The 13469-nt window shown below is 35.6% G+C and overlaps 1 protein-coding gene across 1 annotated transcript in view; it reads right to left on the bottom strand.

Annotated features, from left to right (window-relative positions):
• Positions 1-13469, bottom strand: part of LOC148073942 (neural-cadherin-like) — a 213711-nt gene that overhangs the window by 67000 nt on the left and 133242 nt on the right. Inside the window, exons 14-17 of the mRNA XM_087798121.1 lie at positions 10581-10708; positions 7938-8124; positions 4207-4350; positions 1086-1369 (exon numbers count right to left, since the gene is read on the bottom strand). Coding sequence (XP_087654247.1) covers positions 1086-1369; positions 4207-4350; positions 7938-8124; positions 10581-10708 — 743 coding nt within the window. The remainder of the gene's footprint in view (positions 1-1085; positions 1370-4206; positions 4351-7937; positions 8125-10580; positions 10709-13469) is intronic.

The raw sequence follows: 13469 nt of genomic DNA, 5'->3' as shown, positions 1-13469 counted from the left end.
TTGTGTTTAATTTATAATGATCACATTTTAATAGTTAATCTGACTGCAAAATATCAAAGCATTTTAATAGAAAATATAGAGTTATCGACAATAGCATGAGTAACAATAGAGTTTAATATATATATATATATATATTTTTGGGTGTTTTATTTTTGGTGTTTTTGCAGAATTCCATCTTGGTATAGAAAGTCTTTAACATACTTTGACCATTCAATGCTCCATTAATAATTATTGACTAATGGAAAAAATCTTTATCATAATATTACTATAATACATCACTAAATCTGCTTGTGGCGCAAAAACCTGTTATAATCACACAGTTGACAATTCCTCAGGATTGCAGGATAAGACTGAAAAGTTGGCAACCTTGGTAAGCTAGCATCTAAGCTAGCACCTTGGTCTAGTGGTTTGACTTCAGTGTATTGATAGCTAATGCACGGCTTGCATTTTTTATTTAAATATTTGTTTGTTGTTGTTGTTGCATTTTAACATGAATTTTTTGTGTGTGAGAGAATAATTAGAAAACAATTCATCAGTCACAAATCATTTACGTTTTAATTAATACTGTTTTATTGAGTCCATTGGTCAGTAGGTTATGTTTTATAAAGCCATGTGAAATTAAAATGTACTATTATTAAAATAATGATTCTAATTAACTTTAGTTGCTTTGTATCTTCTCAAATACAGAAACATTGTCAGTTGTTTCCTTCAACAAAAGCAACTAAAAAAGATACATTTAGAAGACTGAAAAAGAAAAACTGGATTGCCAAATAACTGATTTAATTTTATTGTCTTTGTATAAACATTATTATTTTTGTTTTGAATTTGTCTAATTCTTATATTTGTAAATTATACAAGGCCAGGCAGGAAACAAATAAAACATTCATGATCCCAAAGTCATAGAACAATGACATCATTTAGTTTTCTTTAAATGTAAAAGGAATTTTTATATAAATGCTGAGATTGTGCTGTGAACCACTTTGTGTACCAGAGCGAAAGAAGGGGGTTATTGATTTCTAGGCCATTTAGAAAGTTTTCAAACCAACAAATGATGGTAAAATCCATAGACATTAATCATTTCTCACCTGTAGAACAAACACTGGAGACCCATCTAGCTCCTCTGTGACGGATCCATAGTACTCATTCATCGAAAACACGGGCGCCTCGTCATTTTTGTTAACCACAGAGACCACCACCGCAGCGTAATCCTCCCATTTACCGTCGGAGGCGAGGACCAGGAGTTTGTATCTCTTCTGCTCTTCATAGTCCAGTGGCTGCGCTATAAAGATTGTCCCCACCTCTGGCTCAATGTCGAAAACACCACCCTTGTTGCCCGATGTTATCTGGTAGCGCAGCTTTGCGTTGGCGCCTGTGGCAAGAATCACAAAAAGAGCATGATTGGAAATGCAGAAATAACATGGAAAGGGGGAGATTTTTTTCTGCTGTAGGAAAAAAGAAAAAAAAAGCTTAAAAGAAATTACACCCGGAACAGGGATCCTTAGAAAAGCATCATCCTGGACACAAAAAGTGGATGCTGCATGGGGTATTACACCTTATTTCCTCAGAGACACAGGCATTAGTAGGCTTTCATGTATCCATTTCCTCGGCGTTAATCACACACTAATTTGAGAAAAGCGAAGCTGAAAGGCAGCTTGAACGGTACGACGATAATGGCCACCAGGGAAGGAGTTCTTGGGCTGGAAAGAGCGTGAAAACAGTTCAAACTGCATTACAGACACATTTGTGCCAACAACTGGCGTCTACTAAATATTTTTTTAATGAAGCCAACATCTTAATTGTCGCCATTTAGTGGAGAAAAACCTGAGGTGAGGCAGGAAAGAGAAAATAATGTGCGAGGTAAAGTGGTCGGAGGACAATTGAGAAAGGTTGTTTTGTTAGCAAAGTGGTGAATTAGCATGTAGCTAGATTGAAGAGCTCCAGGTTAAAAAAAAAACAACCTTGTTTTGTTAGCAAAAAAAACTTACCTCAAGTTAGACAACAACAGAGCTAATCTTCTTTTATGACAGCTTTATCATTTTTCAGCCGCATTGGATGGTGTTGCTAACTATGCTAACTGCTAAATCACACACAAAAGCTAATTCTTCAACCAATAACCACCCTTTAACTTTAGCATGCTAACAAAACACAAAATACATTTTTATGAATAAATCAAAGACAATAAGTATTAAGGTGACCATATAGTATAGAGACTAGCTGAAGAGTTGTTGCTTCAAAAAATGTGGCTATTGTGCAAAAACGTATTTAGTATGTATATACCACTGTTTTTGTTTTCAATTTTGCTGGTACCTTTCCAGGGATTCCCTCGCGTCTAGACTGAGAAAAGTCGAGGCAACAGTTGTGTTTGTCAAACAGGGGAAACTGCTATGTTGCTTTTAGTTTTGACACAATTTTGACCATTTTCAACATGCTTTTAACTTCTGAATTTTTTAAAAGACACCTAAACAGGCTTCAACAACATTATGGTATGTAACAGTTGTTATATATATATATATATATAAATTTAACAAAATATATTTGACAAAATATATTTTTTATGCAATATATATCTTCTAGTCTATTGTTGAAATACTAAGGTAGTACATTTGTAACCTTAACTATGTGTTAACTATGATAGAATATAAATGATGCCTAAACAAACAAAAAAAAGGAGTTAACCAATACTTCAAAGTTTAGTAATTCCTCAAAATACTGTTTTTTTTTTAAAATAATCACAGGGATACAGTCTCAGTTCCATAGAATAAGCACATTAATTCAGAATTTGTACAAATCTTCAATAATATGATTATCTAGAACTATACTACATGTTTTTTTTTGTTTTAAAAACCAAAAAAAAAAGTTCATTTATTTTCAAGTGTTCAAAGTAGATACTAATATCCTGACCTATAGAGATGCAAATGATTAAGATAAGATAAGTAACAGATATATAACAATGATTTTACAGAGACAAACATCAGTTAAAGTGATTTTGATGGGAATTTTTTATTCTCTTTTAAACACAGTCCGCGACCGAGAGGGCAAAAGTTTTCGGTGCTTAAGTGATTAAGTTGACGATAAACCTTTTGAATTAAGTTTTCTTTATTTTCTTAGGCTTATTTATAAATTAAATGTAAATGAGATAAATTAGTAATTTTTAGGTGAAATGTAGAACCATTTTAATATCTGTGCAATACAACAAATATCATTTTAATTTAGGATTTATGACTTTGATAAAAAAAAGTATTTTGAGGGTCCTTCAGTATGTGTCTCACAAAACATAAACAAATAAATCAAAGTGCTTATAACCCCACTGGCTTGATAATGAATGAATAAATAAATAACCGAGCAGAGCAGTGATAAGACGACGTCAAAGTCATCCTTTCATCTTCTCCTCTGCGTCTCCATGGAGACCATTCAATCTATCGGCTTTAACAGTGGAGCAGATCGAATAATCTCCTCAAATGTGTCGTTCTTCCCTTTCAATCACGCCGTCGGGCTAAAGCAGCGTCAATCCCATGTTAACGCTTTAATCTTCACCATTAACATGGGCCGGCCCCACAAAGTGCCGGCGGGGATCTGGGGGAGCTTACGGCAGTCAAGTAGTCGCAGGACTTTCTAAAACAAAACTGAGCCTCAGAAGAGAAGCAGCGCTGCTTTTTAAAGCCGGGGAGGGGGCGATGGACCACAGCTATTCATCACCAGTGCAGACTCCCCAGACTAAGCTGCACCCCCCCCAACGCCCGTCATAAATACTTGATTAACGGACCTCAACATGCCTGATAAAGGGATCTTCTGCTTGAGGATGAGCGACTGCTTTATTGCTTAATTCCCGCCCACCTACTGAGGGGGAACGTGTCACTTTATTTTTTTTTATTTTTTGGGAACATATGTGCAGCAGTGCATTACTGAACACTCGGGCGACTGCTCTAAATCTAGCAGCTCAGACCAGATTGGGAGGTCAATTTATGCATATTGCTACAAACACAGACTGTCTTAGCAGGAAAAAAAAAAGAGGTGCCAACTTGGCACAGAATCTCTCTGCAGGAAAAAAAATGACTAATAGTCTGCCATGGATTTTCTCAAACTACACAACTATGCAATTCGGGGACTTGTGCAAAGTTGAGGAAAAGTTCCACGTTGGCTTTGGTTTCTCTTCCCTGCTAAATTGTGTCATCGGAATAATTTCCCACAGTGGCATCAGAGCTGTACCTTCATCTTCATCGTTAGCGCTGACGGTGACAACAGCCAGGCCCACATCTGCATTCTCGTCAACGCCGACTTCATACAGCCTCTGAGCGAAGATGGGTTTGTTGTCGTTGACGTCGCTGATGAAAACGCGCACATACGCCGTGTCTGCAGGAATAACAGGGAGATTAAACACCGGTGCATCCCTCCCTCTCTCACACACACACACACACACACACTGTCTGGGTTCCTGAGTATAATTCATGGTTCATTAATACTGGAATGTTAATTACCTCCAAAAAGACGCTAACATTTTTGTCTTTCGTGCTGTCTATACCTTTTGAAGAGACTCCAACGAAAAATATACATAGATGGATTGATTGAGCTGGTATTTCAGAATACCATCTGAATCAATGAATCTTTTGAAGGACTCCAGAGAACTTTACTACTTGTAAATTTGAAGTGGCTATTAGGCTAAAATATCCTGTTTGACCGGGGCCTGCCATGTCATTTTATGTGGCCCACCGGATGTTTGGTTCAAAATCAAAAAAGAGTAACTTTCATAATGATGCTGCGACCTATGAATAGTGTTTAAAATAAGATAGGGAACAAGATAATGGACTATGGTCAACAACAACAGTATCACACTCGTACTTCCGGTTAGAGATAGTTTGGAAAATACAAATAATGTTCGGCCCATTATCTTGCTTGCCAAAAGATTTTGGCCCATTTATGCTTTTTTTTTTTTTTGGTATCCTTTGTTTTACCTTCAACACATTTGGTTATGGCATACCGGGTCACCTTGACCCAGAGACTGCGCAAGCGTTATAAAGAATTTATCTGCTGAAAGTTTAATAATGTGGCAAAACCGCCAACAATGTTGGTTGGATAAAGGTTCTGTCTTCTTGCCTGTCAATTGGCATTACTTCTGAAGAGGAGCAAATCAAAAAGAGAAATCTAAAAAATTGATTAAAAACCCCCCAGAAAAAAACAGATGAATACATTGTGCTTGTATTCCGGATCTAAATAAAGGAATGTTTTCATGGATTTGCTAACAAGAGCTACAGCCCTGTGCTGTGTAAAACGAAAGATATTGGTAAATTATAGTCAACATGTGACCAAGATGTTAATATATGTTGTTTAGGTTTTATAATAGAAACTATATATTTTTTTGTCATTCAAAACAACATTATAATGTGGCAAATCCACCAACTGTTTTCTTGCTTGATTATTTTGTTGCTAAGATAAAGGTTCTTTCTTCTTGTCTTCTGGTTGTTCATATAACTGCTGAAAATAATCCAATGTAAAATATTCAGGAAACTATGATCAAAAACGAAAGAAAAAAACTGATGAATACATTGTGGTGGGTATTTCAGACAACCATCTGAATCAAGGAATCATTTGCCAATCTCTGTCAAACGAGAGATGCAGCCCTGTGTTACTTCTTTCTTTTTTTTATGAAAAAATAAAGTTTTTATTAAATCAATTTAACACTCAACATGTGATTGAGGTTTTCTATTAAAACAATTTTTAAACAAGAATACCAACAGGACCTGGATGATCAATCCCAGTTGAGTCGGACCCCTCATCGTAACCAACTCAAGCGGAGACGCCACGCTTGCTCTTTCTCTCGTGGGCGACACCTCTTTTAAACTTTTGGCATCAACAAAACAACAAAGCTCCCAAAGCGTCTCACTAACTACCCATGAAAGTTAAAAAATATATATATATATATGGTTGTGACTTTTAAAACGACTTCAGAAGTTAAAACTTTAATAACGTGGCAAAAAACCACAAACAGTTTTCTTCCCGTGTTGCTTAGATAAAGGTTCTGTCTGCTGGAGAGGTTAAATATTTATAAGGTGACAAGTGTTTGCTTCTTATCTCGTCTCTTCTCATTATGCTGTTTATTTCTTTAGCTGGAAACAGTCAATTATCTGCTCACAAAACAACATGGCTGACATGTTAATTTGGAGCTCAGAGTCAATAGTGTGGGAAAGTGTTTCTCTGTTTTAGCAGTTTCCTCCTCCTCCTTCGGCGGCTTCTTGGAGGTGAAGCTAACAGACAGGTGAGGTTTGCAGGGGCGGGGATGAGACGGCGAGTATGTGTTGCATAAGCTGACTGCAGACACTAAGAAGCTCAGGGAACCCTGGAGATTTGACATTGTCGCTCCTTTAGCCCTAATTCACTCTTCAACAAATGTCTGCAGAGACTGCATTATGAACAGGATCCTCAGCCTGCATCACTTTCATGCCAGAGACAAATTAAACATGTCACATGCTATGTCAGTGACATTATTATTTATTTAATACCCATTTATTTTCACATTTACATTGGCATAACTGGGAAAAGACAGTTGCTTATTTGATCTTTAAAGTATGTACTTTTTTGAGTATTGTTTTGATTGTCTAAGCGCTTTGTGACCCTGGTCTCGAAAAGCGCTATATAAATAAATATTACTTACTTACTTACTTATTTAAAAACTGATGAAGCCATGAGATTCTACTGCATGTTCACCTTGTAACTAAATCATTTTAGTACCTTCTGTTCAAAAATTCATTGAAAATTAAGCAAATCTGCACATTATATTTATACTTTTAGTACTTAAAGTTATCTCTTATGATTCACCAATAAAATACACTTACAATTAAACACATTTTGGCAACTTTTAATTTACCAATATCTGTTTATTAGTAAATATAAGGAAAAGTACTTCAGGGGATCAATAAAGTACTATCTATCATTCATCCATTTATACATCCATCTGTGTCTGTGTACTTTTACTTACAAATTATTATTAAACGTTATGTATTTTTTATGTATATTGCACTTTTCGTCAAACAAGATCTCAACTGCTACAGCAGTAAAACAGGCAAAAGAGAAAGCTTAAGTATTTTTTTTAAATCAACAATTATAAGAGCTTTTGAATAAAAAAAGTTTTCAGGCCAGTGACTTTGTATAAAGTTTAAAAACCGTGACTAATTGTATTTCTATTAAAAATATATATATTTCAAAATTACAAAAAATTGCAATATTATAGGATTTCATTAGTGTAAATATTAAATCAAATTTCAATAGATTAAACCCTCATTGTCCACATCCAAACAACAAATTATATAATTATAAAATTAATATTTACAACCTTTAAATGAAAATATTTGTCAGTCCAAGTTTGTATTAAAACTACTAAATCACATTTTAGTTTCCAAAGATTAAAGGATCGTTCTCGTGTCATTCCATTCTTCAGGATTGGTCCAAATGTGGTACAGACAGTTGGGAAGAGTAAATACAGCAGCAAACAAAGCCGATAATAAAAATGTAACCCCACGGGATGTTTGCCACTTGGAAAAAAAATATACTGTCGCATTAAAAAAAAATAAAATAACATGAGAAATTATCACGTATTTGTTGGAAGCGAGTTAAACACCCAGTCATTATTCTCTTTTGTGGAATCTGTTCTTGTTTTAAATGGAAAAATGCTGTTTAAAACAAGTTGCCAACAGGCTCAAAGTGTAATTTCCACTCTTGTCCTGAAGGCTAATTAGAAAAGAGTAATGTTTTTTTCTGACCTAGTGTTCTTAAACGTGTCCATGCAAACTCCAAACAATAAATTATTGAGGCACAATCACTAATTGCACAAATGCAAATGTGAAGCTATAACAAGCTCTGCTCCTCCATAACAAAGAATCTCACCTGAGGTGTTAACAAAGTAATGAAGAGAAAGACCAAAATAAAAATGAATTGAATCCACAAACCTGAGTTGGGCTGTTTGTTCTTCCCGGGTCGTGCCGACTCGTGCCCGTCTTCAGACTGAACCTCCAGGAGGTAGGAGCTTCGGGCCTCCCGATCGAAAACCGCTTCGGTGTAGATGTTCCCGAGTTTGGGATCAATCCGGAACAAATTGTGGTCGCCGCTGCTGTCGTTGAGCAGAGAGTACGTGATCTGTGGAGAACGCACGCTCTTGTTACTGCTGCCTTTCAGGCACCACTTTTAAATATAGTCTCATCAGGACTTCCCACGTCGCTCCTTCACAAACACTCAATCCCAGACACCTTTTTTTTTTTCCTTAGACAATAACGTTTTTGACTCAAAGCAATCGTGGTGCAGAGAGAAAGTACTGCGGCTCAAATCAATTTAACTAAGAGTACATGTTTTATTTTGAGTCGGTGACGTGACTAAATATTTATTAAGTGAACCAGAATAATATTAGATTTTCATCATTTTTGGTTTGTCAAACTTGGACACTATAGTTTAACACATTCGTTCATGGACAAAAGCCTTGTCGAGGATATTTGGTATTAGAAAAAGGAAAGTAAAGTATTTCTTGATTGGTGCCATTGTGTTTTAAATAAAATTGTCTTATGCTTACTTCTGTTTTGTGTACTGCCTTTCAAGTTATTTCCCACTTACATATATGCTCATAACAGATTCACGACAATGGCTGGAATCAATCACGCCCTTGCAGCTCCTAAGTAAGCTTCCTTTGTTCCAATCCGTGGTGTCAAATTATCCCAATCCCTATGTTGGTCAAATCAACCTACCCATTATGACTTAATCGTTCTTGTGTTTTCCCTGTTGTATTTGAAATGTTCTAGTTTATTCCATCATGGTGATCCTCATGTCAGTGTCAGTTTCTATTGTTTTCTTTTACTCTTGCACGCTTTTGTTGACAGCTACGTTATTCTTTATTCGTCTTTTTTTTCTAATTCTATGAATATGTTATTATTTAGCTATTGTTGTGATTTCTGGTTATTTTCCTTATCAGGGTTTCCCCTTGGATTTGTTTGATGATACCATATGTTCTTGTTTTTCATTGTTTTATGTTTTTATTAGTATTGTCTACTTCCATTGTTCCTTACCAAAATACTGCAACTGAAAAACCCCCAAGTTATAACTTATTTTAACTGAGGTTCTACCTTATGCATGTGACGCCCTCTACATGCTGTCGCTATGGGTTACTTCAAGAGGTAACCCATAGCGACTGCCGGTAGAGGGCGTAAGCAAGCATGAAGTAGAACCTTCATTTTTCTCAACAACTCTGATCTACATTAGGTTTTAACATATCACATATATCTTTTTCATCGTCTTAAAAGTTGATTTTATGTGTTTTACTACGTGAGAGAAACATTTTTAATGACTTGACTGTTACTCCAAACAGTTAATGTTGAGGTTTTGAACCACAAAAGTTGGAAAACGATTGATTCAATCAGCTGGTCTGGATCCGTATTACTTTTTCAAATATGCAAGTTCAGGTAATCTTTACGTCACGCCGTCAATAAAAGGAGAAGCTAAATAAAAATAAGTTGCTGATGCTAATGGATAAATACTGCTTGAAGCAGGAGAAAAACACGTAATTTCCACTTTAAACATATTTATTTTTGTTCTGTTTTATACATTATATTAGCGTTTTTGAACTAAAGGTTAAATATGTTGATTTATTATTCAAAATAATAAATTTGAAAATTACATATAACTTATTTTAACATGTAAATATTGTTTAATTAATTCATATAATGCAATAATAACATGTGGAAAATAAAAGTTACTGAACAAATACAATGATGTTTGCTTTTTTGGGGGTTATAATGATTAGTATTTAAGAAAGCATTAAAAATTCTCTGTAAATTAAAACAAAAAAACATTTAAAAAAAAGAAAGTTTTTGATTATGTTTGATAAAAAAAATTAGATTGAAAAAAAGTATAATAATGAATAATAACACATTATTAAGTAAGTAAGTATGTAAGTAATATTTATTTATATAGCACTTTTTGAGACCATTATATTATCATATTAGATCATTCCTAATAAATATTTAAAACAGCGCAATATTATAGAATTAAAAAATAAATATTTTACATTCATACAATGAAGTTTTTTTAGATTCCAGACCTTAAGTTTAATTTCTGATAATTATCATCACATTCATCGCACACAATATAAAAGTAATTTGAAATAAAATACAGAAAAAGTAAATTTACTTGGTGCTTTAATTAAAATGAAAGATGTAAGGTCAGTTTCTTCAGCAGCAATTCATTTTCCTTGTAACACTTAAAAAAATGATGTTATCTGGTTATCTGGTAGGTTACGCCTACTTTACACTTTGTATGCAAGTGTTAAAGATGTTGTCATAAGAGTCTCTCGCTAATGAAGTGTCGTTCACCACCAAGTTGCCGCAGAAATATAAATGTAATTCTGTCTGAAAATGTCAGCCGTGTGGAGTGAACAGAAACTTAATCAATACTCTGTCCCGCCAAAAGATGTCCCCGTCTGTCTGACGGCTGTGACTTTTTCAGCGCCGCTGTAATAAACGTGGACGTCTCGCGGAGATGAGCCTCATCTTTGTGGTTCATTAACAAACTCGAAAGGATCTGTGAGTAGAGGACGAAGAAGTACAAACCTCTCCGTTAGGACCCAGGTCTTTGTCATGAGCCGACACTTGGAGAACCAGGGTCCCGATCTGGGCTCCTTCTGTCACGGAGGCCTCGTAGATGGAGGAGGTGAAGAACGGCACGTTGTCGTTCACATCTGGAGAAGAGAAGATTGGACTCCTTGTTAGTAAAACAATTTAATGATTCAAGAAAAGTTCCTTCCACAGACTTTTTCTAAAGGTGTCATGTGGTTTGCAGTCACATTTCGCATGTTTCCAAAGTGTGAGGAAGTAGGATCTAACACGTTTTGGAGTGACTGCAGTGGGTGGTGTAAGAAGAAGCAGGGTAAGAGGTTCTCACAGAAATGTATTGATATACATACAAATAAAGATAGACATAATACCAGGCATCAAAAGCATCAGCTAGTTACATTATAGCACTTAAACAATTATTAGAGTTGTAAATTCTACACCGATAATCTAAATAAATTCACTTACTTTTCCGTGTCCCTTATTGCCTGCAGTTAATACAAGCTCAGAAAGAATTCTGACCCGCTCTAGTAGAAGAACTCACATTTCCCTGATCCTTAATACTCTGCATTGGCTGCCAGTTTCTTTCAGGATTAAGGCGCTTTACAAATCACTATAACTGACTTACTTATAAGGGTCTCAGGGGAGCTGGAGCCTATCCCAGTTTCATAGTAGGAGAGGTGGGGGATACCCTGGACAGGATGCTAGTCTGTCGCACGGCACACAAAGACGCACATCCATTCACACACACATACAAACTCATATCTACGGTAAATTCCCCCAAGTTCCTAATCAACCTCTGTATGTTTTTGGAAACTTCAAATAGATAGCTGACAAGTTGCATCCCTCCCAACCTGGAAGCAATCGCGCTAGCGCCTGAATAAAACTTGGAGAGTGTCAAAAGCATTATGCTGCCTTTGTAAAAACTGTAAAGCCGACTTTTGTGTCTTTTTTCTCAAACTCATTTAAATTTAAGTGAGAAGTATGTGTCATTTTTAGTTCGGTGTGGCATCGTTTCACATGCGGAACTGACATCTAACGCAACACCGTGGATGTCTGACGCGACACATTTGTTGTCTTTCTTTAAGGTCGGATCCAGCTTGTCGGTGCCTTCCTCTTCCTCAGACACTTCAATACCGAGCCGACTGCCTTCACTGTCGGCTTAACTGTATATATAAACCACTCCATGTTATGTAAACACTCACTGTGGATGAAGGAGTATTTTTATCTCGGGAAATAATCTTAAGGATTATAAAAATCCTATTGGATTGAGTGTGAGAACAACATAACAAAAAAGAAAAGAAAAGAAAGGAGCTTCAAAACATTTTTTTTAACAAGCTGTTATTCTTTTCCCTGAGACCCCACATCTGTTTTGACCATGGCATCTTTTTCAAATTTTGAGTGGCATCTAATGGACTGTATCATGATACAGTGTCTTTAGTACACAGCTGTTTCATGAAGCCTCAACAGCTCATCACTATGATTGTCAATCTTAGAGTGCCACCTAGTGGCCTTACATAATGTAGACACTGTATCATGATACATGGCTTAAATGTTACTTTCAAAACAAACTATCCCGATCAACTGACCTTTTGCAAACATTGTTTCAGAAATACTTTTTGAATCAACAGTTAAACTTTGTGATGCAAAACCGACAAAAACATGTTTCAAGCAACACTTTTTAGAAAGTTCTTGTTACAATGTGCTACAAATTCATAAGATGTTTTGATTTTTAAATGATGTCTTGACTGTTCATAATTGTTTGTGGCAACTCAAAGGAAGGTTTGGAGGTATTACCAACATGTTTTTAACTTGACTTTACAACTAAAATTTGAGATTGTATTGAAAGTAAAACATTTTGAACTGACTGAACAAAGGTTTTTTGTAAAGACATTATAAAGCTTTAAAAGTGAACTATTAGTATGAAACAAGAAAATGACAACATGCAACATGAGTTGTTCTTTAAAGGCAAACTAATGTGTTGATTTGAGTGTGTCTTAAATAGATAATGGACTCTATTTTACTCATACGTATGAGTCTGTTTGTACAAAACTCTCTTTTCATTGAAATATTTACATTAGAAAATCATTTAAGCCCCCCCCCCACTGAAAACACTTAAATTAAATCTTGTTTTCCATAACCACACCCACTCTACTGTGATTGGTCAAGAATAAAGGTTCGTCACCATGTGTCATCAATCCCGGGAGTCTCCACCTTCAAGGTACTTGTTGTATAAACAAAGCGGGGTGTGATTACAGCTGGTTGGAGGAGGAGTGAAGCCACTATTACGTCATAATGGACTCCGCTCTCGTGACCTCTCGTTCGCCAACAGTTCGGACAGAGGAGAACTTTATAAAGTAATAAGTTCAAAACATGGTCATGATGAGGGACTTACTGCATCCTTGAGAAGAAGACTTCATTATTATTAAGTGTTATAAGTAGGGCAGGATTGGAGTTTCTTTTATGAACGCATTTCTCACTTTTAAATGTAGTTATATATATTTTTTAAAGAACTTTGGTTTCTTAAGTGCATCTCTTAAAAAACATTTTCATTATCAGTCTTTAAAGCACTAATTACTTGTCAATGTAAGATTTTAAAAATGATTATTTATGAAGTTTGAAGTAGCTGGTGTAAGCTGTTGGGCAAGATCCTTGGCTTGGATCGTAGCCGCTCTGGATAAAAGCGTCTGCTAAGCGACATGAAATGAAATGCTGCTGAGAAAGACTGACACATAAAGCAGTTAACTAATCAAAACAACAGCAGGAAGCAAAATAATTAACATATTTTTACTTTCATTTCCTTTCAAATGTGACGGCTGCATAGTTTATCAGCTATAGTGAGATTTTCTATCAGCCATATATACTGTGGGTAGCACTCTAATGGTCTGT

Source organism: Callionymus lyra, chromosome 8, assembly GCF_982586985.1.
Source record: "Callionymus lyra chromosome 8, fCalLyr1.hap1.1, whole genome shotgun sequence".
In the NCBI taxonomy this organism is placed as follows: domain Eukaryota; kingdom Metazoa; phylum Chordata; class Actinopteri; order Syngnathiformes; family Callionymidae; genus Callionymus; species Callionymus lyra.
This window is presented reverse-complemented; position numbering and strand designations above follow the sequence as displayed.